This window comes from Poecile atricapillus, chromosome 4 (genome assembly GCF_030490865.1).
Source record: "Poecile atricapillus isolate bPoeAtr1 chromosome 4, bPoeAtr1.hap1, whole genome shotgun sequence".
In the NCBI taxonomy this organism is placed as follows: domain Eukaryota; kingdom Metazoa; phylum Chordata; class Aves; order Passeriformes; family Paridae; genus Poecile; species Poecile atricapillus.
Window position 1 is genome coordinate 54,321,080 of NC_081252.1, and position 24,866 is coordinate 54,345,945.

Sequence of the window (24,866 nt, forward strand, 5' to 3'; positions counted from 1 at the left end):
TTGTCTGGTTGTTTTCTTTTTGGTTTTTTTTTCCCTCCTACAAATGAATCAAACTTGTACTTAACTGCATACTAATACAAAATGTGGGTTAAAAAGATCCTTTTTATGAGATTAGCCCTGTCTGGAAGAGAGGAGGACATATGGTCTGTTCTTGCTTGGTAACACTGAAAGTGCCTACTGGGTTGGAATGTGAGACTGTCTTTCCTAAGGAATTAAGTTTCCTGGCTGTTTAGTGGTTGTTGAGGACTCTCACCTGTGACCTGTAGTTTGAAGTGTGAATCAATTTGTATCTATTAACTTAGGGTTTCTAGGCACTTAAGGCTTGTTCTTTTCTTTTTGCTGCTAAGTGACTAACACTACTGCTAATGAGTAAGCAAGAAAAGAGTGGTTAAGTCTTGGCTATCTAATATTAATGAACAGCATGTAAGACTTGGACAAATAAAGATGGATTTAGATTTAATTTTTTCTCAGTGTTTTGTGAAATCCTGTATTTTGGGATTTTGTTTCAGGTAGGTTACGCTCAAAGTACTGGCATCTGAAATTTGCGCTTCTTGTTTTCTTTTTTTAATTTTGGTTTTTTTTTTCCCCCCAGTGGTAAGGGACCTGCGCTAAGGTTCTGCTGGTCTTTTTACTCAAGCCATGATTTGATGTTATCTCTTGTTCTGGATGCTCCTTTTGCCTCTTTGAGGGGGCTAGCTGATGGTGGAGCTGGAAAGGGACCCTGTCAGCCTTGGAGCTTCCTTCCTGGCAGGTTAAGGCCATCTGCGTAAGGTCATACGCTTTTCGTCATATCCCCTATACATAAGGGATCTGTCGGGCTGGAGCAGGATAAGGAAAAGGAAGCTGAACAGTTTGGGAAGATAGGAGTCTGTTCCTGTAACTTTGAAGAAAAAGGTAGGAGAAATGCCAGGCTTGTAGTGCTGGAAGCAGGAAGGTGGCAGAAGCCTTCACACAGACATTAGTGGCAAGATTTGAGAGCTCTGTGCTGTTACAGTAAGCAGCCTCCAAATTATCTGTCTCCCAAATTATCTGGAGGAAAAGATTGGGTTGGTGGTGTATTTTGCTGCTAAGTTAAGTGAAGCCAAGTCCCCTGTGGCATGGATTTAGTGCAGAGCCAGTTATGTGGGTAGTGCTTGGCCATCTGTTTCTCTATGTCAGGCCTTGTGTGGGTCTGTGTCAGTCTAGCTTAGTACACCTGTTGTAGCTGAAACACCTCTTAAATTATATCTGGGCAGCCTCTAGCGCTGTAGAGGTGCAGTGGCATTGAGTGTAGCTGCAGCTACAACACAAAGGAGGATATATTAGCAAATGCTTTTTTCTACCAGCGTAACCCCTCTGTTTTATATGTGTAAACCCTCTGATGCCCCCTTCCCTTGTCTATTTTCAGTCAGTCATCCCAGTCCTGTCTCTTCTGGGCTGCAGAGTTGTTAGAAGTGCAGCAGAGGCAGACGGGAGGCACTTGTGTTGGTATGTCACAATTGTGGTGGTGATCTTGAAACGGTTCTGGGGAATAGAGAACACTGGATTCAGTACACTTTTCATAGCTGTCACCATGGAGCAGAACAGCAACAGAAAGACAACTAACAAACCTAGCTGGTACCTGATGCAGAGGGGTAGGTTCTGGGGAGAGGCAGCAATGGGAGTGTGAAAGACTTGGGAAGATGGACTGAAAAATAGTAGTGATAGGGTAGAAGCAGTTTGAGATGAGCTCTTGTCATTGAACTGTTCTGAAAAATGGGTTTTTGTTCTGTGGGTGTCATTAGATATCCAGCTAAATACTCAGGTGATAATATGGTTTGATTTTCCTATTGATTAAGATAGTATTTTGAAATTGCCGTATTAAAGTAGTATTTAACTGTTGGTCTTCAATATTGATTTACAGTAAAAATAATTATCCAATAAAAGCAGCAATCTTAGGAGAGCCTTAAAATAAAATACCCGTATTTCTGAAATTTTATTTTCAAAGGACTCTACAATCATATATGCATGGAGAGACAGGAATGCAGTGTTTTCAGTCAGGTGCAAGCAGATTTTGTGTAGAGTAACTGAATTTCATACTTGCTGGCAGCAGAGGGAGCTATGAAGCTTTTATTGATAATTCAAAAAGTCAGAGTGGGTCAGTGAAAAAAAAAGAATTAAACCAAAAAATCTGAAAAAGTCACAGTTTAAAGGGAGACCTGAGGTGCCTCATGGGGCTGGAGCAGAGCTGTGGCTAATCAGGACCCAGTAACTCAGCCCCTCTCTGGGCCTGCAGTGGCCTGGAAGTAGCTGCTGCAGTTATTAAAAGGAACAATGTAAACTTCTCTCTGAGCCAAATTTTTAATCAGAGCAATGAGGAAGAACAGGATCTGTGTGTCGTATGTCAGAACAATAGCAGCGTGCATCGACTGGTAATTAACACTCATGCATGAATCTGGAAAAGTAATTCCCAGTCAGGGTGGAGTATACATATTCTTTTGTAAGGCTTTTGATAATTTGACTTGGTTTTGATTAATGCTGGATCTCTAGTATGGTTGTTTATTTGCAGATGCTAATTGGATGAGTTTTTTATGTAAGTGTGCGTAAACAGGAGATTAATGAGTATAAGGTAAGCAAAATCAGTCCAGCATTATTCTGGCAAAGTATATAGTAGTATATAGATAAACCCCTGTGTCACTTTTACCTACCAGACTGAAAGCGTGGCATTAAAAATCTGTAATACTTCATTTGTTCTTGAGACTGATTCCAGAGAAACTTGTACCACTTCTGGCCACGGCAAAATCTCTTTTTGTAGTGCATCTTGTATTGACATCGTGATTCAATGCCAACCAGCAGCCAAGCCCCAGACAGCTGCTTGCTCATTCCTGCACCAGTGGGACTGGGGAAAGAATTGCAAGGGTAAACACTGGAGAACTCGTGGGTTGACATGAAGACAGATGAAGATGGTTTAGTAGGGAAAACAGAAGCCCTGAATGCAAGCAAAGCAATATAGGGGATTATTCACTGCTTCCTGTGGGCAGGCAGGTGTTCAGCCATCCTCAGGAGGGCAGGGCCCCATCTCATATGTGACAGTGATTTGGGAGACAAACACCATCACCCCGAAAGTCTCCACAGTGGGCACAATGTCCTGTGGTTTGAAATCTCCCTTTGGTCGGTTCAGGGCACCTGTCCCAGCTCTGCTCCCTCACAGTTTCTTTAGTGAACCTCCTAACTGGCTGAGCATGAGACAAGAAATAAAGTCCTTGACTTAGGACAAACATGACTTCCCAAAAAGCAAAACATCAGTGCCATTCTTATTCTGATTCCAAAACACAGCACTATAACAGCTACTGAGAGGAAATTAACTCTATCCCAGCTGTAACCAGAACAATTGAAATTAAGGACATTTGCATGGATTTTTTTTTTTTTCCTGAGGATTTTATGAAAAAGCTAATCTGAGGAATGCCCCTAAATTATTTAATACATTATTTCTGAAAGAGGATCTCAAATAAGAACTAAAGAGATGTGAGATAGAAACAACCTAAGTTATTAATTCTTGGCCACGTCCCTATGGTTGGTCCTCAAATACTTAAACAGAGTTTTAATCTCATTCATAAATTCATTTTGCTCTGTAGTTATCTTTCCTGTGTCACCTACCTTCCTTTCATTTTGCATAAGTCTAGGTAAATTACTTGGTACTGGCTCCAGATATTAAGAGCAGGGAGGGGATAGGATATGTGATCACAGATTATTGAAAATCTGGTCATGCTTGAGGTTAAGGTGAATAGCTAAGGGTGTTGCCTTTCTCCTCTCTGCTTCTGCACTCTCATAATAACCAAGCTAATCTCTAGATCAGAGTAAATAGAAGATAGCGTAATGAGCAAATAAATGATTTAAACTGTTGTCTTCATGTGACATGTTTTTATTTTGGCATTGGTTGAATACTTAAGTTGTCTTCAACCTGACATAATATTGGGATGCTGTATTTCCTGAAAGACTTCTGAGGTTTGTTTTGTTAATGAATGAAAGGTTTCTCAGTTGTTAGTGTATAGTAATTGAGCCATGAATTAAAGCAAAAAGCTGTTAAGTCCTGTTTATAATAATTTCAGTTAAGATTCAGAGCAGAGAATGATGTAACCTTGATAGGTTTGATCACTGTCATTGTGAGGTGACTGCTTGGGACGTTGACTTCAACACTTGGATTAGAAACAAAGTCAAGAGAAGTGATGTTTTTCCCGTGTCTTTGAGAGAGCCCTGTTTCCCAAACTATGTTGTACAAGGGAATATTTCTTTTCTCTGACTAAAGGAGAAAGAGGTAGGGAGTGGAGGAGTAGCTACATGTATTAAATTCTGTTGTGAAAATGGACTTAACCATTTAAAAGAAGTTTAAATGACATTTAACAAAAAACGAAAAAGTTATTGCTGCTTATGTTAAGGCATTAATAGCACTTTTTCTCTGTAATTTTCTATTTTCTCAAGTTACTGAATTTTACTCTCACAATTGCCTGAGCAAAATGGATTATTCAAGCTGGCAGTGTTTGTGTTTATTTGAATCAATGTCTGATGGACTGAGTAAGATTTGGTTCCCACATAATTATTTAAAATCTAATTTTTATGGAGGAAACTGTGTGGCCTTTAAAAATTGCTTCTTAAATAAGTTAATCTTTCGCATTTATTATGAAAATTGTACTGTAGTCTGAAAAATGGCTAAGAATTCCTGACACTTGGCGGTGTCAGGGTAGAGTTGAAGGTATATAAACGTATACGTCAATATAAAATGCATACAAATGTTTTTCGTTTTTTTTTTTAATTTAAAAACTGCAGGGTTTTTTTTCTTAGCAGATAAAAGAAGTCTGAATGTAGTATTTCCTCACCACCTGAAGTTGGTGTTACCTCATAGGTTTATTTTATGGAGGCTTTCCATATGATGTAGATTTGAGATATGCAGATGCCCGACTTTTTTTTTTTTACTTTTTCTGTGGGAGAACACTGAACAGTTATTTCCAATGCAGTGAATAGACTTGCTTTTTTCTGGGTTTTGCCTCTTCTATTTATGACAATGAGAACTTGAGCTGGAAGGCATGCACAGTCTGTGGCTCAGCTGCTCTCATGCAGAGGGTTTCAGCCTGGTGGCCCCATGGTTGCAGGCAGTTGCCCATGGAAGAGTTGCTTGGTTTGAGTTGTCTGGGGTGTGTCTGACCAGGGGCTCTCCTCTTATGTTTTAATGCTTGGGGAGCAAGGTGAGAAACTTGCTGTGATTTTCACTTGAAGGTTGAGCTGGAGCTCAGGTTAGAAAAGTCAAATTGATTGGATATTGAAAAAACAGGTAAGTTTTCTGGGGTGTTTGTTGCATTTCTTTATTTAACGTCTTGTTTACTTGAATTGTTTTTCATGGTTTGTGTCATGGTGCTGCAAGGGCCTGCTGGCTCCCTGGGGCTGGGATGTGGGGAGCAGCAGGGGCTCCCTGGGGATAGCAAGGCTGGATTCCACAACCAGAGCCTGTCCCGCTGCCCCAGCCATGGCGTGGGCCAGCCAACAGCACCAGGACAGCCCCAGCACAGGCATCTCCTGCAGGGCCCATGGCTGGGCTGGCAGGTCTGCACTCCTGGGAGGTGAATGGGGTCCTGGGCCCCAGGCAGGGCAGGGGGAGCCCTGGGGTGCCGGGCAGGGACAGTCAGGACTGGTGACACTCTCAGCATAACTCTTTAGTGGCTGTGTTCCGACACTTTCACCCCCTTTCAATATTGTAGTAACCTTTGAAAGACAAATGCATATGTGAAACTTGTATGCACTTATGAGAAGGCTTAGAAAGACCTACTAAATAAGGTAGTGGTAGAGAAATCAACAATACTACAATACTTTAAAACCACATAAAGCTTTTTTATTTTACAGATGCAATGTTGTGACTCTTACCTGTAGTTGAATATAGTTCTCTAGAAGCTGAGACTTTAGGTTGTTTTAAATGCTCCTAGGAGTATCATTAATGTTTTGAGAAATCAAAATCAGCATATACTCTAGGCAAATACATTGTTGGTGTTTTTCATGTATCTAATGAGGGTTATGTCTTATTAAACTTCTTTCATGTTACTTTTATATTCAGAAAATGCATAAAGTACAAAAGCCACCAGATTATTTTTTTATATGGTTGAAAAATTTATTAGGAGTTATAACAAAAACGTGGAAACCACAAAATTTCCGTATAAAATGTCAAGCACTTTCTATTCCAACCATACTTATGCTGAATTAGCAGTACCAAATTGGTCTCTACTTCCTTTTTTTTTCTCCCATTAGAAATGAAGCCCCTCCAAGAATGCAGCTATTTTTGGATCTTATACTTAATCCAGTTAGGAAGCTCAGTCCCTTTCCTGATGGAAATTTAGGGACTACAAGCAGAGCTAAGGAGGGGTCCTTGTTGGCTCTTGCTGTTTTTGTATGGACAAAACACATCTTGCTGAGTATGTTTGAGACACAGACTTTTTGAAAACTGTCTTGTTAAGACAGGTGACATGCACCTGGAAAATTTAGCAGAATTTAGAGGTTTCAGGCTGTAGTTTTACAACAGTTTTAATCTATCCAAACTGGTAGGGACTGAGTTTCTCTCTATGGCCTCTCTGATAGCGTCTGTGCAATGCTTACATGAGCTACTTTAGCACGTTAAACCAACAGAAAGTTACCCACCCTCCTGGATTTGGCTGGGCTTCTGCTATTTTAAGGAACTGAAGCAGCAACACTTGGGGTATCAAAGAAGTCAAGGGAGAGGTGTGTGGGGAGAAGTAATGTTACCATTCCAATGCTGGGTGCATGTGCACAGATTTAGGCTTAATCTGTAATGGAACCATAACCACAGTAAAGTTCAGTCCAAGCTGCCTTCCTTATTTTGCATTTCAGTAGATCATAGAACTTTGGCTCATTTATGTACGTTTTTTTGTGCTAATGATGAAAATCTGTGGTTCCTAACTCCATGGCTTCAATAGTCCTATTTTAAATAATGGGAACTTTGTGAACCTGGAATATGCAGTGTGTACAGACCCTCATGAGGAAAAAAAGGTAACACTTGCATGAGTCCAGATGAGGTGGGTATACAACTGAATATTCTGTGTGGAAGAATATGTGCTTTTGCCTCTTTTTTGGGCCCAAAAGGAGAGAATTACCATTAGTCAAGGAAGCACTTCTGTACCTCAGGCAGTGGAAATTAAAAGGCTGTATAAAACAGCAGAAGGGACTGAGGTTTAAGTCCTTTTATATATGCTGTTCATAACAGTTCTCCATGTGTGCTGCAAATCTGTTCATATGGATCCAGAAATAACATCTGGATCTTACCCAGTGTATTAGAAAGAAACCATCTAGTACTCATCATCGTCTTCCAGGTCTTCTCCTGCTGTTGCAGCTTCCAGTGCAGCCAGGGCTGCCGCAACTTCTGCATCTTCCTCCTCAATTCCTCCATTGACATCTTTATGGCTGGTGTGTGTGGGTGCCTGTGTGCCTTTGGTAACAGCCACTGCAGTGATACCACCAGTAAGGCTCTCAGTCAACCTCACAGAGTCACTTTTAAAAGGTTCAATACAGGTCTCTTTCACAGGCCAAGGTGGGACTACACAAAGGTCCTGGTTCTGTATTGCTGAAACACCAGTGTTTTGGTCTGAATGTGCACAGCTGACTGAAAAGCTGTCTTTTTCAACATAGTTTCCAGTTTGATTGCTGTTTTGGAGATAATCAATACCTGGCAGTCTTATGGCATTGTCTGCTGTCTCCAGTATTGAGTTTCCTTTGAGAAAGGTGCTGTCTTCTGCAGACTGTGAGTCTGGAATACTGTTAGGCACATTGCTGGCTGCCGTATTCTGACTAACTGTCTCTAGGTCAAGTTCTTGTCCATACCTATTTGTTTTGGTGTGAAAGTCTCTATTACTGGCTGAAGAAGCCTCTGGCTGGCTGGAAGTTCCCTTTTCACTGGTTTCTTTCACTGGGCTTGTGTTGGGGTTGAGCATGGAGCACGGAGCACAGGAGTTGCCACCATTGACTGCAACATCAAGCTTTGCAGCATGCTTCACAAGGCCATCCTCTTGACAATCATTGCCTCTGTGGTTCCAGAGAGTTTCTGTTGTACAGTTTACTGGATTTTTATTTTCTGTTTTGTTTACCACATCCTTTTGGAGTTCATTTTTGGGTTCTTCATTTTCACTATTCTCTTTGAATCTGGATTTATTGCTGCCTTGTTCATTGTATTTATAGCTGTTTCCTTCATGAATGCATCCAGATGATTGTACTTCTTCTGGATCAAAGATATAGCTGGAGTAAGGAAAATTTGTAAAGGAAATGTTACTTACGATGTTAATCAATATAATTAGGAAAAAAGATTAAGCTTCCTTTTTAAGCTGAAGGTCTTGAGGAAGGGGTGTCACTGAACTCTACCTTGGGTCCTGAGAATGAGTTAAACCGAATGGAAATGCTGAATATGCTGCAGGCTACTGTCTCCTGGGACTGATCATAATTAACTCCTCTAGTGAGATTCACCAGGAGCATAAAGGAGGATGTTGAAGAACTATGTGCTGGTCATTGCTTGTTTCCAGCCTTATCTGTTATTTTCTCTGGGGAGCTGATTATCCAAGGAGTAGTCATAACATGGATTGTTAATTAATATGTCCTCATAAAATTGCTAAAATATCTTCTATTTTTTCCTGGTGTTCTTCCTTCAAGTATTTTGTCTTTTTTTTTGCCCCCCTCCTGATTAATTTTCTTCCTCTTGCTCTATAGTTTCCTTGACCTATCTCTCCCAGGGCTTCCCTCTTGTCTTTATCTTTCTTTTTTCTCTCTTAGCACCATTTTCTCCCCAGTTCCTTACCTGTTCTACAGAAGTGGCTAAGGGAAGTAATAACCATCATGTGGGGCTGAAATGTGGTCTTTATAAAACTAGCTAGTCCTCCTCTCTAGGGAGACTTTTAATATGGGAATTCTTCCCCAACTAACTACATTTAACAGCTATGATGGAAGAAAGGAACTGTTACTCATTTTCATTGCTTGGGAGAGAGGGTGGATCTGGCACAGTGTGTGCTCCCTGTTCTGCTGAATTGAGGGAAGCTCATGCTATCTCAATTAGAAAAAACTTTACTAAAGAAGAGTTTTCAATGCAACACAATTTTAGGAATTCTAGAAGTGCACCTTAATAACAGTAAATTAAAAGGACTTACATAGGAAATGTGTATGTCTATTCTTAAAGATGCTGCAAACTTTGAGAAAACTGCAACCTTTTACAGTGGCTAGCTAATTAAAGCAACAGGGGGAGCAGAGACACATGGTTTAATGCTTTTGTTCTGTTGTACCTTTGTATCATTTTGCAGCACCTGCACCCCATCTGGATTTTCCTTAATCTGAAAAGAGAGAAAGGGAAGGCAAGGGAGAAACAGAGTGAGTCAAGCAGTATGAAATTAATATATGAGCAATTGAAAATGAGCTGCATTGAAAATGATGCTCATGTTTAGAAGGGTGTTATTAGCTTAAAAAGAAAGATGTCTACACAGGAATGGATGGAGTACTGTTCAATGTATTTGTAGGTTGTCGTCTTGCATTGGCAATGGTCTTTAATTGGGGAACAATCTGGGTAAGAATTTAACAGTTCTTTGATAGGGATGTTCTCTCAGAATAGTTTCCAGCAGTTTTATGATTTGGAGAATTTTAAGTCAATGTATTGGGTGTAGGTTGTTGATTTGTTGTTTGGTTGGGCTGTTTTTCCATTTTTCTTTTCCCACTTGACACTTTACCAACAAGTTCTTTACCATAAATTTGCCCAGCTGTCTTTTGAAACTGTAAACTGCTAGCATCTACTACATCCTTTACTCAGTGCTTTCATAGACCAGCCTTGCCTGTGAAGAATCACTAGCTTTTGTTTGACCTGAACCTGTTTTTTACTAGTAGTACTTGGTGCTTCGTAGTTCTTGTATTAGAAGTAGTGACCGTCATGTCCAATTGTTACCATAGCAGAAGTCCTGTACTTTGCCTTCAGTGCTCTTCTATTTAAGTGTTACCCATATCGACACTGTTTTGTGCCAGTGAACTGTCCTTGTGGCGTTCTCTTGAGATTTTTTGCATTTTGGCATCGTATCCACAGGAAGTGTGGGAACTACAAATGCAGAGTTCTCAAGGTGTTTGAAACCTGAAAGAAGCATGTTTATTATCTGCTAATATCTTCCTGTTTCACTTGACCCTGTGACAGCTACTGAGCACTGAGGTGAGAATTTTGCAGAACTGTCTCTTAGTGAGGCACAGCCAAATTCCTGGAATGAGCATTTTGTTCTAAGCAGTATGTTGTACCTCCATTTTACTACAGTAAAATTCCAGAGTTTCACTAGAACTAGTAGTCTGTCTGTTTTTTGCTACACCATTGCCTGATACAGTGCAGACTTACGCCAAAGTCTTTTGTTATGAGAAGAAATGGTTTGCTGCTTTGGACCCTTGAAAACATTCCTGTTCTGAACCTAAACTGAAGTCCCAGACCCCCCAATATTCTTGATGGGTGGTGGCTATCTTATTTCAAGTCAGTAAGTCAGGGCATGTTGTTTAATATGTTTTGTCCATTGTTATTCAGGCTCTTTCTTTTTCTCCTGAGGTACTCTTCAAACTCACATACTTTTGCCAATATCTAAGGACAGCAGCTCACTTCCCATAAAACAGAAATTGATGAAGCAAGGTCAGGGTATTTTCTGGAGTAACTTACTTACAAAACATCCAAGGGAAGTAGTATTGATTTATTCTTCTCAGGCATGGCCTGAACTGCACACTGGCAATTATGCTAGTTGAAATGTAAATCAAAACAGTTGCCCTCTAAAATCTGAGTACTTCTGGTGTTAGCACCAAATGAAATACTTGATGTCAGATGTCTTATTTTTGGAGCCTCTAAGGGCCTACAGTCATTCAGCAGCTGGTTTTAGCCTAGGTTATAGCTGCTCATAACTATGCTTTTTGTCTTTGTGTACACATGAACTGTTCTGAGCAGAAATTTCTATCAGGAGTAACCACCTAGCTGAGTAGCTTGTTGGAATGGCTGTTAAGCCAGCTGCTTTGCTTCCTTTCTCTTGGTGCTGCTTCTCTCCCTGAATTGCAGTCTCCCTTCCACATCTCTGCTGTGTACTGTGTTCTCACCCCACATAGCTCAGCAAAGCAGGAGTTCTGGTACAGGGTTTTTTGTCTGAAGAGGATTGCCCACTGAAATGCCCACACAGCCTTTGGCTTGGCTTTAAATTTATGGGCTTGGTGAAACCAGTTCTGATTTGTATGTAGACCAGCTCTAATAACAGATGTTGCTTCTAGCTGAGAGTGGGCACTTCAAGTCAGCATGCTTCTGCTTAGAGTTTTATTTGACAGATTTCCCACTCAGGGATTTTATTTACAAATTTTGTGGTATTTTTAAAAAAGAAAAAAATACTGCTTATAGGTTTTAACCATTGGGAAGTCCTAATTGCTGGCCTTTATGCTATTGTAAAGATGTTTGTGATTGTGACATAAGGCAATCATAAATTGAAATTACTGTTGTAGTTTTCACAGAAAGCACTTTCCTGATTTTTGGTGTGTGTGTGGTGGTTGTTTTGGGTTTTTGAGGGGTTTTTTGGGGGTTTTCTTTTTTTTGTTTTTAATTTTTTTTTAAATTTTTATATTATTACAGCTGCTGTTGGAATTATCTCTGCAGTTATTGCATTATGCTTTTCCACTGATTAGTTACAACTGGATCTGTCCTGTGGCATGAATAAATGATTACATATGGAAAACAGTGTATATTGTATTATCTTATGAATTATTTCACATCCCTGAAATAGAAGTATCATTTTACAATGTCACTGTCTGCACACTGGCTTTTTTTTTTCCTTTCCCTTTCCTTCCATTTATGATAATGCTTCAAGTCAAGCTGGAAAATAATTCTGGGGAACAAATTGCTTTTATAGCCTGAAATGCATGCTTTAATCCTATTTATCTTGTTTTAGATACCAAGCTCTAAAGACTTGTGTATTGTGTGATGTTCATGGTTGCATTAATAGATAAATAATACTAATAAACTGCTGTCTGGAGTAGTTTGAGTCAAGCAAGTGCTACAAGGCTTGAAACAAAAGAATATTAGAAATTTCAAGCAGTGTTAACTGATACCGAATTTAGAAACATTGTGTCCTCATTAAAGTTTGTTTGTTTGTTCCATCAGTTATACCATGCTGCTAAATTGATGAAATAATTTCAGATAAACATGCCATGATGTGGAATGCTCTCTTGTAGAACACTTTGGGGGCTATTTTCCCCCTGAAAAAAATCTGCCTTTCTAAAGTAGCAGTAAAATCCTTGGCTTTAACATTCAGGTTCTCAGAGTTCAGATCAAACTGCCATTAATCCTAGATATTATTCTTTCTTAACCATGAAATTTCTGAAGGCCTGTAACTAGTCTGTCACTAGTTATTATGCAGTTATTTAGTCCTGAACGGTAATACATCACCTGGCATTAAAGCTCTGCAAAAATGTTAAGTAGATTTTAAAGTTTTTTTAGATGTGGACTGGACCACTTGGAGCATTTTCAGGAATAAGGTGGAGCTGTTGAGGTAAAAGGAATGAAGGCGGCCTAGAATTAGTTTTTTTTTTTTCTCTCCCAAATTTTGAACTTGAATTTTTCATCTTTTAGTAGCTGCTGCATCTCCTGAAGTGTGCCTCTATGGATGAGCTTGAACCAGTTTCTACAAAATAATCAGATTCTTGCAGTGTGACAGTGTAGAATAGCCTTGTGGTTTGCACAGTCAGTATCAGTGCTTGTTTCATTTAGTTATGATTCTTTTCTTCAGTGGAAGAGGCACAGCTTTGTGGTTTACCCCAGCCACCCCAGCAGACCTTGGGCTGACCGTGTCAAAAAATAGTCTAGCTGTAATGTGCTTGCAATGTATTAAATAATTGTTCACAGAGAGACAAGAAAGACCTGATGTTATGAAGAACTGACTTTCTTCCTTTAAAGCAATATGATACAGGTGAGCAACTTCTTAAAAAAAAGTTGGAAGAAAATCGCACAATGGAAGGACGTAGTAATTAGTCTTAGTTTGAGGAGAGCGGGACACAAATCCTATCAGTAAAACAAATGCTGAAAAAGGGGAGGTGGTTAAAAACATTTATGGTGGCGCCTGCTAGAAGAATGAGGTGGGACTTCCCTTTCAAGTGTGAGACCTTGGTGTAGATAACAAGAATAATGTCTGACTGCAAACCCACAGCCTTGTGTTTCAAGCCACAGTGTGCTTTAAGAGAAGTCTGCTTTTCTTTATCAGATTTGAAAAACACAAGGTATCTGACTTTAAATGATGTAATAGCATAAATCATATTGTCTATTTAAACTGTGGCTCTGTTATGAGTAAATAAAAGGCAACCAAGAGATGATGTCATGAAAAGGGAAGAAGAAATATTTTTGAGTCATAAAAATGGTCTGGCACCTTTCTCAATATTCTTGGAAGTTTACATGGAAACAGAAAAAGTCAGTCTTATTTTTGTTCATGGTGTATTTTTTCTTCTGTCTTGATTTTTGTTTTTAAATTCCTTTTAGACACCTCCAGGAGCAGAGGCAGAAAGCTGAAGGAGACAATATTAAAATAGCTTCTCTAGTAGATCTCAACAGATAAACTATGACTTTGGATCATTATTTTTAATCCAGTTGGGGTCCTGTGGGGTTTTTTTGTTTTGTGGGGTTTTTTTTCCTTTTCTTTTTTTTTTTTTTTTTAGTTTGTTTGGAGTTTTCATCCCACACACCCTGAGGCTTCTGTTGTTTGGCTTTTTACTCTCCTCTATCCTTTCCCACTCTAGATTACCTCAGCAAGTAAGGAGATTTTTCCTACATGGGTATTATCTGGGCTGATGAGCCTGAACGATGTATCTCCCAGGGGTCTGAGGCACCTCCTTCTGATGACTTTTTCCAGTAGAGGCATCTTTCAGACTTGATCCTGCCAGTGTCTTCCCCATCAGTTTGCTGTGTTTTGTACTCCTCTGTCCATTTTCTGTCCATTCTGAGATACTGCCCTGACCTACCAGGCTCCTTGCAATGGACAGAAATCCTTCATCAAAATAATGTCTGTCTGCCTCACTAGTAATGCAAACACAATTTACTTTGTTGGTATTTTTTTGCTAACAGAGATGCCAAATTCTGACCAGCTAGGAGACATATGCACAGAGGCAAGTGTGGGAAGAGAAAGTGTTTGCATAGAAATATGTGCAGAGGAAATATAGGGAGTTTGGGGTGGGGATAACCTTAGAGAGCTGTAGCACTTGACAGGCTTCTCCTAACAGGAGGTACAGTTTGCCTTCTGTGCTAAGTAGGCACTCACACCTCAGAAAATTTCAGAGACTGTCCTCAGCTTGTGCTAGGTCTGGCAAAGGCTCAGATGTGCCTAGGCTGGAGGAAGGAAGTGCAATGTCCATACTCATTGCAGGGTGGATGGACGAGATGACCTTTAAACTCCCTTTGAACCCAAACCATTCTGAGTCTCTATGTTACTGAGGCGTGGAGGCAGAGAAGTAATTGATCTGGATGACAGATAATATAAAAGAGGTGCAGAAAAACTGTAGGAGGAGTGGTAGAGTTGATAGGAACTATATTTAGAAATTTAGCAAACTAGTAAACACACAGTAGAAAAAGATACCAGCCCATGCTAGGGAGGGAGAGGGAATAACAGGGAAAAACCATGTAAAAGAAAAAAGATGAGGAACATAATTTAGTCACACACTGTGCAGGCTAATCACTAATACTGGATGAATATAATCTGCAAGAACTGTCTCACTTAAAATGCAGAGAACACTTCAAATCCTGTGGGTTTTTTCCTGACCTTAGTCACTATTTTGAGACCAGATGGCCTCAGAACAGGTGCAGGCTTGGGGAGCAGGAGAACCCAAAACCTCTTGGGACCAGAATTATCTGAACAACCTGATCTACTTGAAGATGTCCCTTTTCATTGCAGAGGGCATGGGCTAGGTGACCTCTTCCAACCCAAACTATTCTATTATTCTGTCATGGTCTATGGAGAGCACAGTCTGTGCTCAAATCTTCACTGAGACCAATACTTAGAGCTGGACTGAAATCTAATTTCATTTTTCCTGACTGAATCTTAATCTGGAAATTTATTTTAAATGTGCTTTAGGGAATAACTCAATTGACATATATAATTTAAAACAAATGAACTAAACTGAGGAACTGTAATATGATCCCTTATAAGAAGCAGATCCCACCTCATGGGCTATTTTAGTCTATCTGTTTTTTGCTAGCTGAATTGACTTCAGTCTTTTCGTTCACACTTTCTTAAAATGCAGCACTGAGGTGTTGTTCCTGTGCTTTGGCCATCTCGCAGTCCAGCCCTAGTGAGATACCTGGCTGTGCCACCCTGCTGACAGAGTATGACCTGTGGATTGACTGAGTCACCCTGCAGCCCTTCCCTATCTGTGCTGCTCTGCAAGAAAAGAAAACTCTGCAAGTGCTTTTTCTGGAGCAGCTTACTCTCCTGTTTCAAGGGAGGCAAGCTCTATATTTGGGAATAAGGAGTGTCAGTGTCTGACAGAAAGAGCCTTATGCTCTTATGCTATCCCACCAGCACAAGGTTATTGCCAAGGTTATTGTTTGTCCTATTTTTCCTTATTGTACAGAGCTGAGGAGCTGCACAGGTCTGTCAGCCACTTTTAATCTCCAGTGAGAATATTATTTGCCTATTGAACAGCTTGCATGTATTTCTAGGACAGCTAACAGTGAAGACAGGAGAAGCTGACACATCGAGACTCCTCAAAAACTTGTATTGAACTTCTGTAGCCATGGCCTGACTACACTGGTGACTTGGCTGTCAGTTTTGGATATTTGGCTCATATCACCACCCTCTGCTTGCTCCTTTTTAAATTGAACCCCCTGTTTTTAATAGATAAAAATGATCATTGCTTGAATGCAAATAATCCATACATTATCATCAGTTGTTAAGACTGATAATGCATTTCTTAATGTGATTTTCCCTTTCTCCCTGGCCAGGCTGAATCAAACCCATGGATTGTACATTGTACAAGGTGACCTGATACTTTGCATTTTAATTACTAAAGCGTCAGACTTCCGGGTGATATTACACACAGACACTGTGTACAGACAATGGCTATTTATTTCAGTGAGGGAAGAATTTGATGTGTTCTGTGTGCTATTCAAGACATAGAAGTTGATGTGGGTTTTGTGCCTGTGAATTAGTGATACAATTTAGGTTTCTTCCCAGTAAAACCATTAAACTGATTTAGACTTGTATGTTTTTTCAAGGGACAAAGTGGCTTTAATCAGTCCAGTTACCATAATCTGGGTCTCATTGATCAGAAGCATATGTTGCTTGTTATCTGAAAAATTAAAGAAGTCTCACAGTTACAGCTTCATAAATTTCGATGCTTTGTATTCTGACATAGAGTAGTTTTTTCATTACCGAGAAAGTAGGTCTGATATCACAAAATGTTTTAGCTTTGTCAAGGTAATACATGGCAAGATAAATGAATCCTTAAAAGACAAAGACATGTGAGCAGTCACAGCAAGGGGCAAAGCAAACCAAGGGACACTTAAACAGAATTGTTTCTAATTAGCAGAATCTCACACTTTTCAGGAGATTAAAAAACAAAGTGACTTGAAGGTTGAGAGGATTGGAGGACTTCCCTGAAGACACACTATAAAAGCTGGAGTTGTTGAGCCTGGGAAAGAGAAGGCTCTGGGGAGACCTTGTTGTGGCCTTCCAGTACTTAAAGGGGGCTTATAAAAATGAAGGTGCTTTTTACATGGGTAGATAGTGATGAGATAAGGCAGAATGGTTTTACACTGAAAAAGGAGAAATTCAGATGAGATACTGGGAAGAAGTTCTTTCCCCACAGGGTAGTGAGGCACTGGAACAGGTTGCCCAGAGAAGCTGTGGATGCCCCATTCCTCAAAATGTCAAGGCCAGGTTGAATGGAGTCCTGAACAACCTTATCTAGAGGGTGGCATCTCCACCCATGGCAGTGGGATTTGAATTACATAGTCCCTAAGATCCCTTCCAAACCAAGCCTTTCTACAATTCTATGAATATCAGATACCCAAATAACAAATACCACACTTGCCAGATGAACAATCAATATGGCACAGCTGATCACCAAAGTATGGCCTACTCACCGAACAAGCAGTGGGAGTATGCTATCATGATTTTAACCTTTATTTGTGTTGTGTCATCCAAAAAGGTATACATGTATTAAGTGTTTATCCAGGAAATTTGCAATAGTAATAGCTGACAAAAATGTGCAGTTACTACTATCTTTGTTCCAGGATCACAACAGTAGCAGTCAACCCTAATTGCCATGTACATGAAATAGTACTATAATAGAATAAATTGTGTATTATATCTTTGGAGTGTTCATAACTGCATCCAAGCTAGAGTGCAGTCTCCTAGCTGAGAGGTGTGTCTGCTATGCAATTATGGGTCAATTATGCCCTCTACTTGTGGGTGCATGCTGTGACATTTCTCAACATAGGGGAAGAGCCAGTGTGATGTCTGGCTGCTGTCTGATGAGAAGCTACTTTGGGAGTAAGGATGGTCAGAGTAATGGAAATACTTGCCTACATTTGTTTTCTCAAAATGTAGAGAAAAGGTCAGATTTAGTCTGCCCTGCTTATACTAGAAAACTACGTGCTAATTATCTTACATATGTGTAGTTGTACTGCCAAGGAGCCATACCAGTATAGCTGGCAATGGCAGAACCTGCTAATTCTTATGTGCCAGTGTGAATACTTTAGCTGGAATGGGGAGCACCTGAGCTGATGCAAATTCAACATTAACAACCGCTCCACTTCTTCACAGCTGCTCTCTTCCCATACCTCCAGGCATCTAGCTGTGTTTTTATCAGATCCTAATGGGTTTTCTGTTCCCACATTGCCCCTTCCCATTCTTGCTTTTTCATGCAGCTGTTTTGCACCAAACTCAGAGTCAGCAGTGGGCATAATCAAGACGGGGAAGTTTGGGTGTTATCAGTACTGCTGGAACATACCTGCACTTGTTTGTGGGTGTGTTGGCAGAAGGGAAAGGTAATGAAAAGTAGATGCTATCAGTTTTACAAAAGGTGTTTTGATTTTTAAATATTGGTCATTGCCTAAGCTGATAATAATATACATAGCTATGTTAAGTCCTGGTAGGCTCTTCCTCAAAATGTCCTTCTTTTCAAACCAGTAAGGTCAGCCAGGTCTTCCACTTCTGGTGGCTTCCTGACCATATTAGTCAGCATATGAAGTGCCATGTTTTATTCTTATAGGTTCCTATTTCTACTTGAAAGTTTCAGGGTTTGTTTGTGTTATTGTTTGTTTTCTTTTGTTTTTAGTTAGTTTGTTTTTTCTTTGTTTTGTTTTTAAGAAGTCATCTTGTACTATTTCATTCACTGACTACTGTCCCTGGTAGCTGTTGACTGTTTTATAAACAGTTGAGAGAGTAAGGCCTTCTCACACAGAAAGTGGACCTTTTTGTGAGGCATTACTGCTGCAGCAGAGTCCCCTAGAGGACACAAGGGCTACAACTTGGAGGTGATCTGAACGTGTATTTTTTTTTTTCATGTTATGCTCTTTGCAATCGATTTTAAATATTTATAAGATACTTAAAAGGAAATACATTCTGTCTGACTAGCTCCTGATCATTCACAGCACTATGTTACAGAACATTTCCCTACCCTCATTATTTACCATACAAAATGATTGTTTTATTTTTAAAGAGTAAAAGGAAGAGTGGGGAGAAGGGTAAAACTCTCACAATCATTATCCAGTTTGCATAAAGGGAAAACCAAATAATAGCTGGTAGCATAAACTCATTCATTTCCTCTTCTGTTAAGCTTGTTTTCTACATTTGGTTTTACCAAATGTATATAGTCTAGTGTTTAAATTACTGAAGTTTGTGTTTCCTGTCTTTTAAAATTATCAATCCCATGAAATATAATAATAATTGTTAATAATGGGGCCTAAAACCCTGAGTCCTGTTTAGTCCCATATTGTATAGAAGCAAACAGAAATGTGCCCCTTCCCAAGGGATTCATGGTCTAAATGTGTGACAAGGCAAAAACTAGGGAAGCAGATGGTCATGCACATGTGAGAGAAACAATCAGCAGAGAAACTGTATTTGAGTCAGTAATTGTGTTAGGCTAGGCCTGAGTGGGGATCTGTGTTTGGCATCACAAGCGGTGCCTCAAATTAGTTATGGCCAATTTTTAATGTAACAGAGGGGCTGTGTCTGAAATGTCATTTCTCTTGAGAGGTTAAAGTGTCTCTATGTGATCTTGTGCAACTGTGCACTTTGGAGGATGGATTCTTGGGTTCCAGCCATTCGCCTGAAAATCCATGGTTGTATCCAATGTTTTAAAAACATTTAACATAGAAACATCTCTAGAATCTGGTCTTGAGATGATGCTGCCATGGGTCTACAATTCACAAAGTTCCTTTGCTTATACTTTGTTCCTTTCCCAGTGGCAGGCTTGAGCAGCCTGCTTTGGAGTGTGCCATCAAGGACGTGATTTTGACAGCTCTGAGATGCTTCCTAGAGACTGAGGGTCAAACTGAGCTGGGGATCCTAATTTATGATGGAATTCTCTAACACTGAACACTGCCTCCTCTGTGGTTTTATCTGGGAGTTGATGTGGGTGCTGTCTTCTGGCCTAGAAGTCACTTTTTCTTAGATTTCAATTTACAGAATCAGCTGATATAAGGCTGTTTAAATATAGAAGTACTTTCCAGATGTGGATTGTTTCTCAATTGCATATCTATATAGAGGCAATTTTTTTCAGCCTCCTGAAATAATTCTATTTTTATTGTATCAGTTTTATGGACGCTGTTATCAATGAGAAATCCTACTTGGGACATAAGAAAAATTGAAAATGTCAGACGGTGAGCATGAGAGCTACAGCATACTACTGTAGGATTTTGTCTGTGAGAAAGAACTTGACAAGCCAGAATGCTTCCTAAATATATTCTGAGGTCATTTGGTCTGTTCAGCCTGGAGAGGAGACTGAGGGGAGACCTTATTGCAGTCTATAACTAACTTCCTTGTGAGGGGAAGAAGAGGAGCAGACACTGATCTTTCCTCTGTTGTGCCCAGTGACAGGACCTGAGAGAATGGCCTGGAGTTGTGTTAGGGGAGGTTTAGCTTGGATATTAGGAAAAGATTCTTCACCCAGAGGATGGCTGGGCACTGGAGCAGGCTCCCCAGGAAAGTGGTCACAGCACCAAACCTGACAGAGTTCAAGAAGCATTTGGACAATGCTCTCAGGCACATGGTGTGATTCTTGGGGATGATGCTGTGCAGGGCCAGGAGCTGGACTTGATGATCCTTGTGGAGCCCTTGCTACTCAGCTTATTCTGTGTTGCTGTGGCTGTGCCATGTACATTGTCAGACACTGCCGCTCCCTTGCAGCATGGCAGCACTCTGTACACTATGAAATCAAGCTCTTTGTTGACCCATCTGCTGGAAGCTGTTGCCTCTTGTATTTGCCTGTGAGTTCTGTGCAAAAATAATTTATTTGCCTTCTGCTGAAATTTGGGGCCGAAGATAACAGAACTTTTAAAACATGCTGTTGAAAGACTTTGAACCTTAGGTGACCTTGCTGAACAGAGGAAGATGGAAAAGGAGAGAGAGATGGAAATCTCATGTTTTAGATACTGTGTAATTCTTGTAAGTTAAAATAAGAAAATGAAACTTAGGTAATCAGCAATGAAGTCTAAGCAGCTTAACTCCTGTAATTCTGTCATTCTAGCTTGTTGAAACCTCTTGGTTGCACATCAGTTCTATGGAAAGGCTCAGTGCTTCTTTGATTGTTTGGTTTTTCCCTGTTGAGTCTTTACAAGTGGATATGAAGAGACACTGCTGGAGTTTAGCAGGCCTTTATCCTTTAAGTATGCCATACATTTTTACTTCAGGGAGCAATATTCTGAAAATAGACTTGTATGTCCATGGAGATTGCTTCAAATACAGGATTGGAGTGTTTCGTGTATATGCATTTGGGCAGGATTTAGGCCAAGCAGGATATGTGATCTCAGCTCTGGTATTCAACTGTGACTTAGTGTGCCCAAAAATCATCTTGTCCTGAATATTTCAGATGCTTCTGATTTGTTTATATCATATGAAATATTGCTAGTGGCAGGTATTGTGGTGGTATTGTTATAGTGCTCAGAACATCAGCCTCTCTTAATTCCAAGAAAATAGGATAAAGACATAAGTAGTTAGAACGAGTCAATGATTCTCTTTTGTAAAAAAAACCAACCCAGCAAAAATTAACTCCCTGTCCCCCACAACAAAGAAACCAGCACCAAAAAAATCCCAGACAAAACAGACTTCCCCCCAAAATCCGACACATTGACTAGGGAGATTTCTTAAGATTGTCAGGATGATGTGCTTTTGTGTTTGACCATTTAATGGAATAATCTGCAGCTATTTATAGGGAAACTGTTAGAAGTCAGTGTGCTCTTCCCTCTCAAACCAAATTAATCCTTATGTTTTCCAATTAGTTCTCTTTTCCTGATTCCCCCTTTCCCCTGCTTGCCTTCCATTTTTCTTGTTCTTCCCATACTGTTTGTCTGCATTTTCACATTTTATTGTGCCATTTTTCACCTGTGTGAACTGTCTTAGATTGGTTCAATTTTGTATTCCTTTATTTCTTCTGTACGGTGTCTTTTTCTAAACTTCAGTGTGGAAATTGGCAAGATTTTATTTGCTACATCAGGAAATGTAGCTTATGGGCTGGAAAGAAACACAGTTCTGTTCTGTCACTAGTGCTTATCGCAGCTGAGCGTTGTCTTTAGAAAATACTGTGGAGTAGTTTAGAGAGAGATGGTTTATGTTGTGGAATGCTGAAGTTACAAAGGTGAATGGCCAGTAAGTACACAAGGAGAAAAAAAAATAATCTTACCTTTGTGACTGTACTCCATCGACTGGTTGAAAGATTTGTTTTAAATGTCTCGGTCCTGCAATAGTAAAACACTTTGCAAATGGTTTCTTCACGTGCACATGAAAGTAAGAAGGATACTCTGAGGCATTAACTGTCTACTGCAAACAATGTGGAAATAGAACAACCTCCTGTTGGTACCATTGTGAATTTTAAATTTAGACAATGATTAAATAAATCACTTGATTACTATGCTCTTCCCCTTGAGCTGAACTGGAATGCTAACCTGCTTAAAGTGAGCATAAGCTTTGCTACAGTGGATTAGGACTCATGTGAAGTGTTTAAACAACAACAGTAAAATTAGAAAACTTCCAAATATGCAGTATTATGGGACTTTTTTCCCTATGTGTTTTCTTTTTTCTTTTTCTTTCTGGGAGACAGGACCTTTATAATATCAGTTAAAACTTCATGTGTGTTTGTCAGAACTTTACCCTTCAGATTTTCACAAACTTTGAAACTTAAATGCCTTTGGCATTGCAATAATATTTTAGATATTGGAAAAGCTGTTCTTTCAGATGTGTGCTCCAGCTAAGTGGAAAGATCAGCAAAATGTTTTGTATTAAGAATTTCTAAAGAGACAAATAAATTGATGAGATAATTGTAGAATTAGAGTATAACAATACTGCAATGCAGATGCTTTTCCTCCTTTAAAAATGCAAATATTTTCAATATTTCTTGTAGTGAGTGAAATGTGAGCCCATGCGGATTTGTGTGTGCATGCAAACCTATAATAATCACCATGTCAAGCTCATTTCTGTGAAATGGGCAACATTATTTTGCTGTGGGTTTTAGAAACTGGGCCATGTGCTTTCTTTCATTCTCAGCATGTCTGTGTGAGTGATAACTTGAAAAATCTCAGTGTAGATTACATTACAAACCACACATCCACACAGAGTTATGCTTGCACCACTCTTGAAACCTGCAAGGCTTTTCTTGTAAAGAGAGTGAAGTTTCTATTGTCCTTGAGTTCCCTTTCAGCAGAACACTCCTAGGATCTAAGCCAGGGTAGTTCATTCCTGAATTCAGCATCCATAGGCAATGGGTCTGGGAAGGGAAAGTACAAGGTAACAAGGACAGTACAAGCAACATGGTCATTGCTGCTGCTGCAGTTCTTTTGGCTGTACTCTCATTGCATACATATTCTTTGCAGCTGTAATTTTCAGAATTTATGGGTGAACTCTGACAAGTTCTTATAAAATTTCACTGTCTAGCTTCCGAGTTTGAAAGTACCCCATGCCATATATGTAGTTTCATGGTTGCTGTTTGCCTACAAATTGAAAAGGACAATTAGTGTCTGTCCCCTGGGTGATATTTAGAAGACTTTCTATTAAAAGCCTGAAACATGATTGAAAACTAAATGCAAATTTAAGTGGCCTGGATATCTGATGTGACTCATTGCTAAGAGAACTTGGGATTCATTCAGTCTCAATTCATTGCATTGCTGTGTTGCCCTTAGAGCAAGTCACTTAAGTTTTCCTGTATGTCACCATTTCATATCCTTCTCAGAGCTTAATGTTTGTGCTGCACTTCGAAGATTTATAGCCTTATTCAATCTTGTATACTCTTGCAGAAGTTAAATGTTTTTGTGTTAAAGGTGTGATCAGTACTTTATGTGAAGTGAATAGTAAAGTTTATGAAGAATGAGTCATGGTGTGTTCCTGTTTATATGCAGGAACATTATCCCTTTTACTGGGGTAATTTTATGTCCTTTTTGCATTCTATTTTTTTTTTTTTAATATAGCAATCATTATTCATTAGTTAGAAGATTCCTCCTTTTAATTTTTGTTCAGATCTCTAATAATCTTACTTGCAGTATAATTTTGTCTTGACATCCTAATTTGTTTTGTGTAAGCCATGGCCTAAACATTTATGCATATAGTGAAAGTAAAATGAAAAAGAAAATCCATGGTCCAGTTATGAAAGGATGCAGATTTCATTTAACAAATTCAAAAGAGGTAGTTTGTTTAACAAGCTTGTTTAAACTTTGAAGTGCGTTCTTAATTGCTGTAAATTCCTTTTGTCTGTTTAACAAATTCTGAAGTAGTAGGTTAGCTATAGAGTTTTCCTTTAATTTATTATTCGGTTTTGATTGTTTATTTTGAATCCTCTAGGAAATTCCTATAATTCTGTAGAAATGTAAAATGAACATGCCAAAAAGAAGAGCTGCTGGGAGTCACAGCTATTGGTAAATTGTCAGCATACTCCTTATATCATGTCAAATAATAGCTAGTTTGATTGTCAACTGCTGTCTGATGTGTTGGCTTTTGACCCAAAAATAGACAAACCATTCTATATTTGTTCTTAAACTTGAGTTAAAAGTATCCTTGTTTTCATTGTATTTGGACCTTTTTCCTTTTCTGCTTGGTGGTGATAGTTTGGAGCATGGCTGTTAGTCCTATAAATTGCATTCAGACATCTTAATTAAATACTCTTTTTACCATCATCTTTGCTTAGCAACATCCTATCTGAGATATTCTGGGAAACTTAATACTTGTCTGATGTGTAAAAGTGTTCATAAATCAAGGTATGTTGCCATATCCTGCTTGCTTCTTGTTTATGTTTTTTAATAGTTTTTATATTCCTCTCTTTGAGATAGAAACATGAAGCCTCATACAACTAGTCACTCCAGCTGATTGCACAACACAATTACCAGTGAGACTCAGTCTTTGGAATATGGCTTACCATGCTGGTGTAGATTGTTAAAGTGAATAGTGTCAACATGGTTGTCATGGATCCAAGTAGCAAGCAGCTTTCACATTCCAAAATAACCTGGAATTTAAACAAAATCTTTAGGCTGTCAGAAGCTCATATCAGCATTTTCCATTTCATTTGGTTGCTGAAAACATGCTATCTCAAAGTCATAAAACCAAAATGAAAATGAAATTATCTAAACGTGCTTTGGCATACACCATAGGTATTCTTCAGGTCCTGGGTGTGTTTCCCACTGAACAAAATTAACCTTTTTG

The 24,866-nt window shown here is 39.3% G+C and overlaps 1 protein-coding gene across 1 annotated transcript; it reads right to left on the reverse strand.

The window, feature by feature from the left end:
- Nucleotides 1-5,599: 5,599 nt before the first annotated feature.
- On the reverse strand, nt 5,600-24,610 carry C4H4orf19 (chromosome 4 C4orf19 homolog). Its single transcript, XM_058837841.1, has 3 exons — nt 24,583-24,610; nt 21,865-21,919; nt 5,600-8,244 (listed from the first exon to the last, which is right to left on the reverse strand). The coding sequence occupies exon 3, from the start codon at nt 7,941-7,943 to the stop codon at nt 7,302-7,304; it is 642 nt and encodes a 213-aa protein (XP_058693824.1). The 5' UTR covers nt 7,944-8,244; nt 21,865-21,919; nt 24,583-24,610; the 3' UTR covers nt 5,600-7,301.
- Nucleotides 24,611-24,866: the final 256 nt, after the last annotated feature.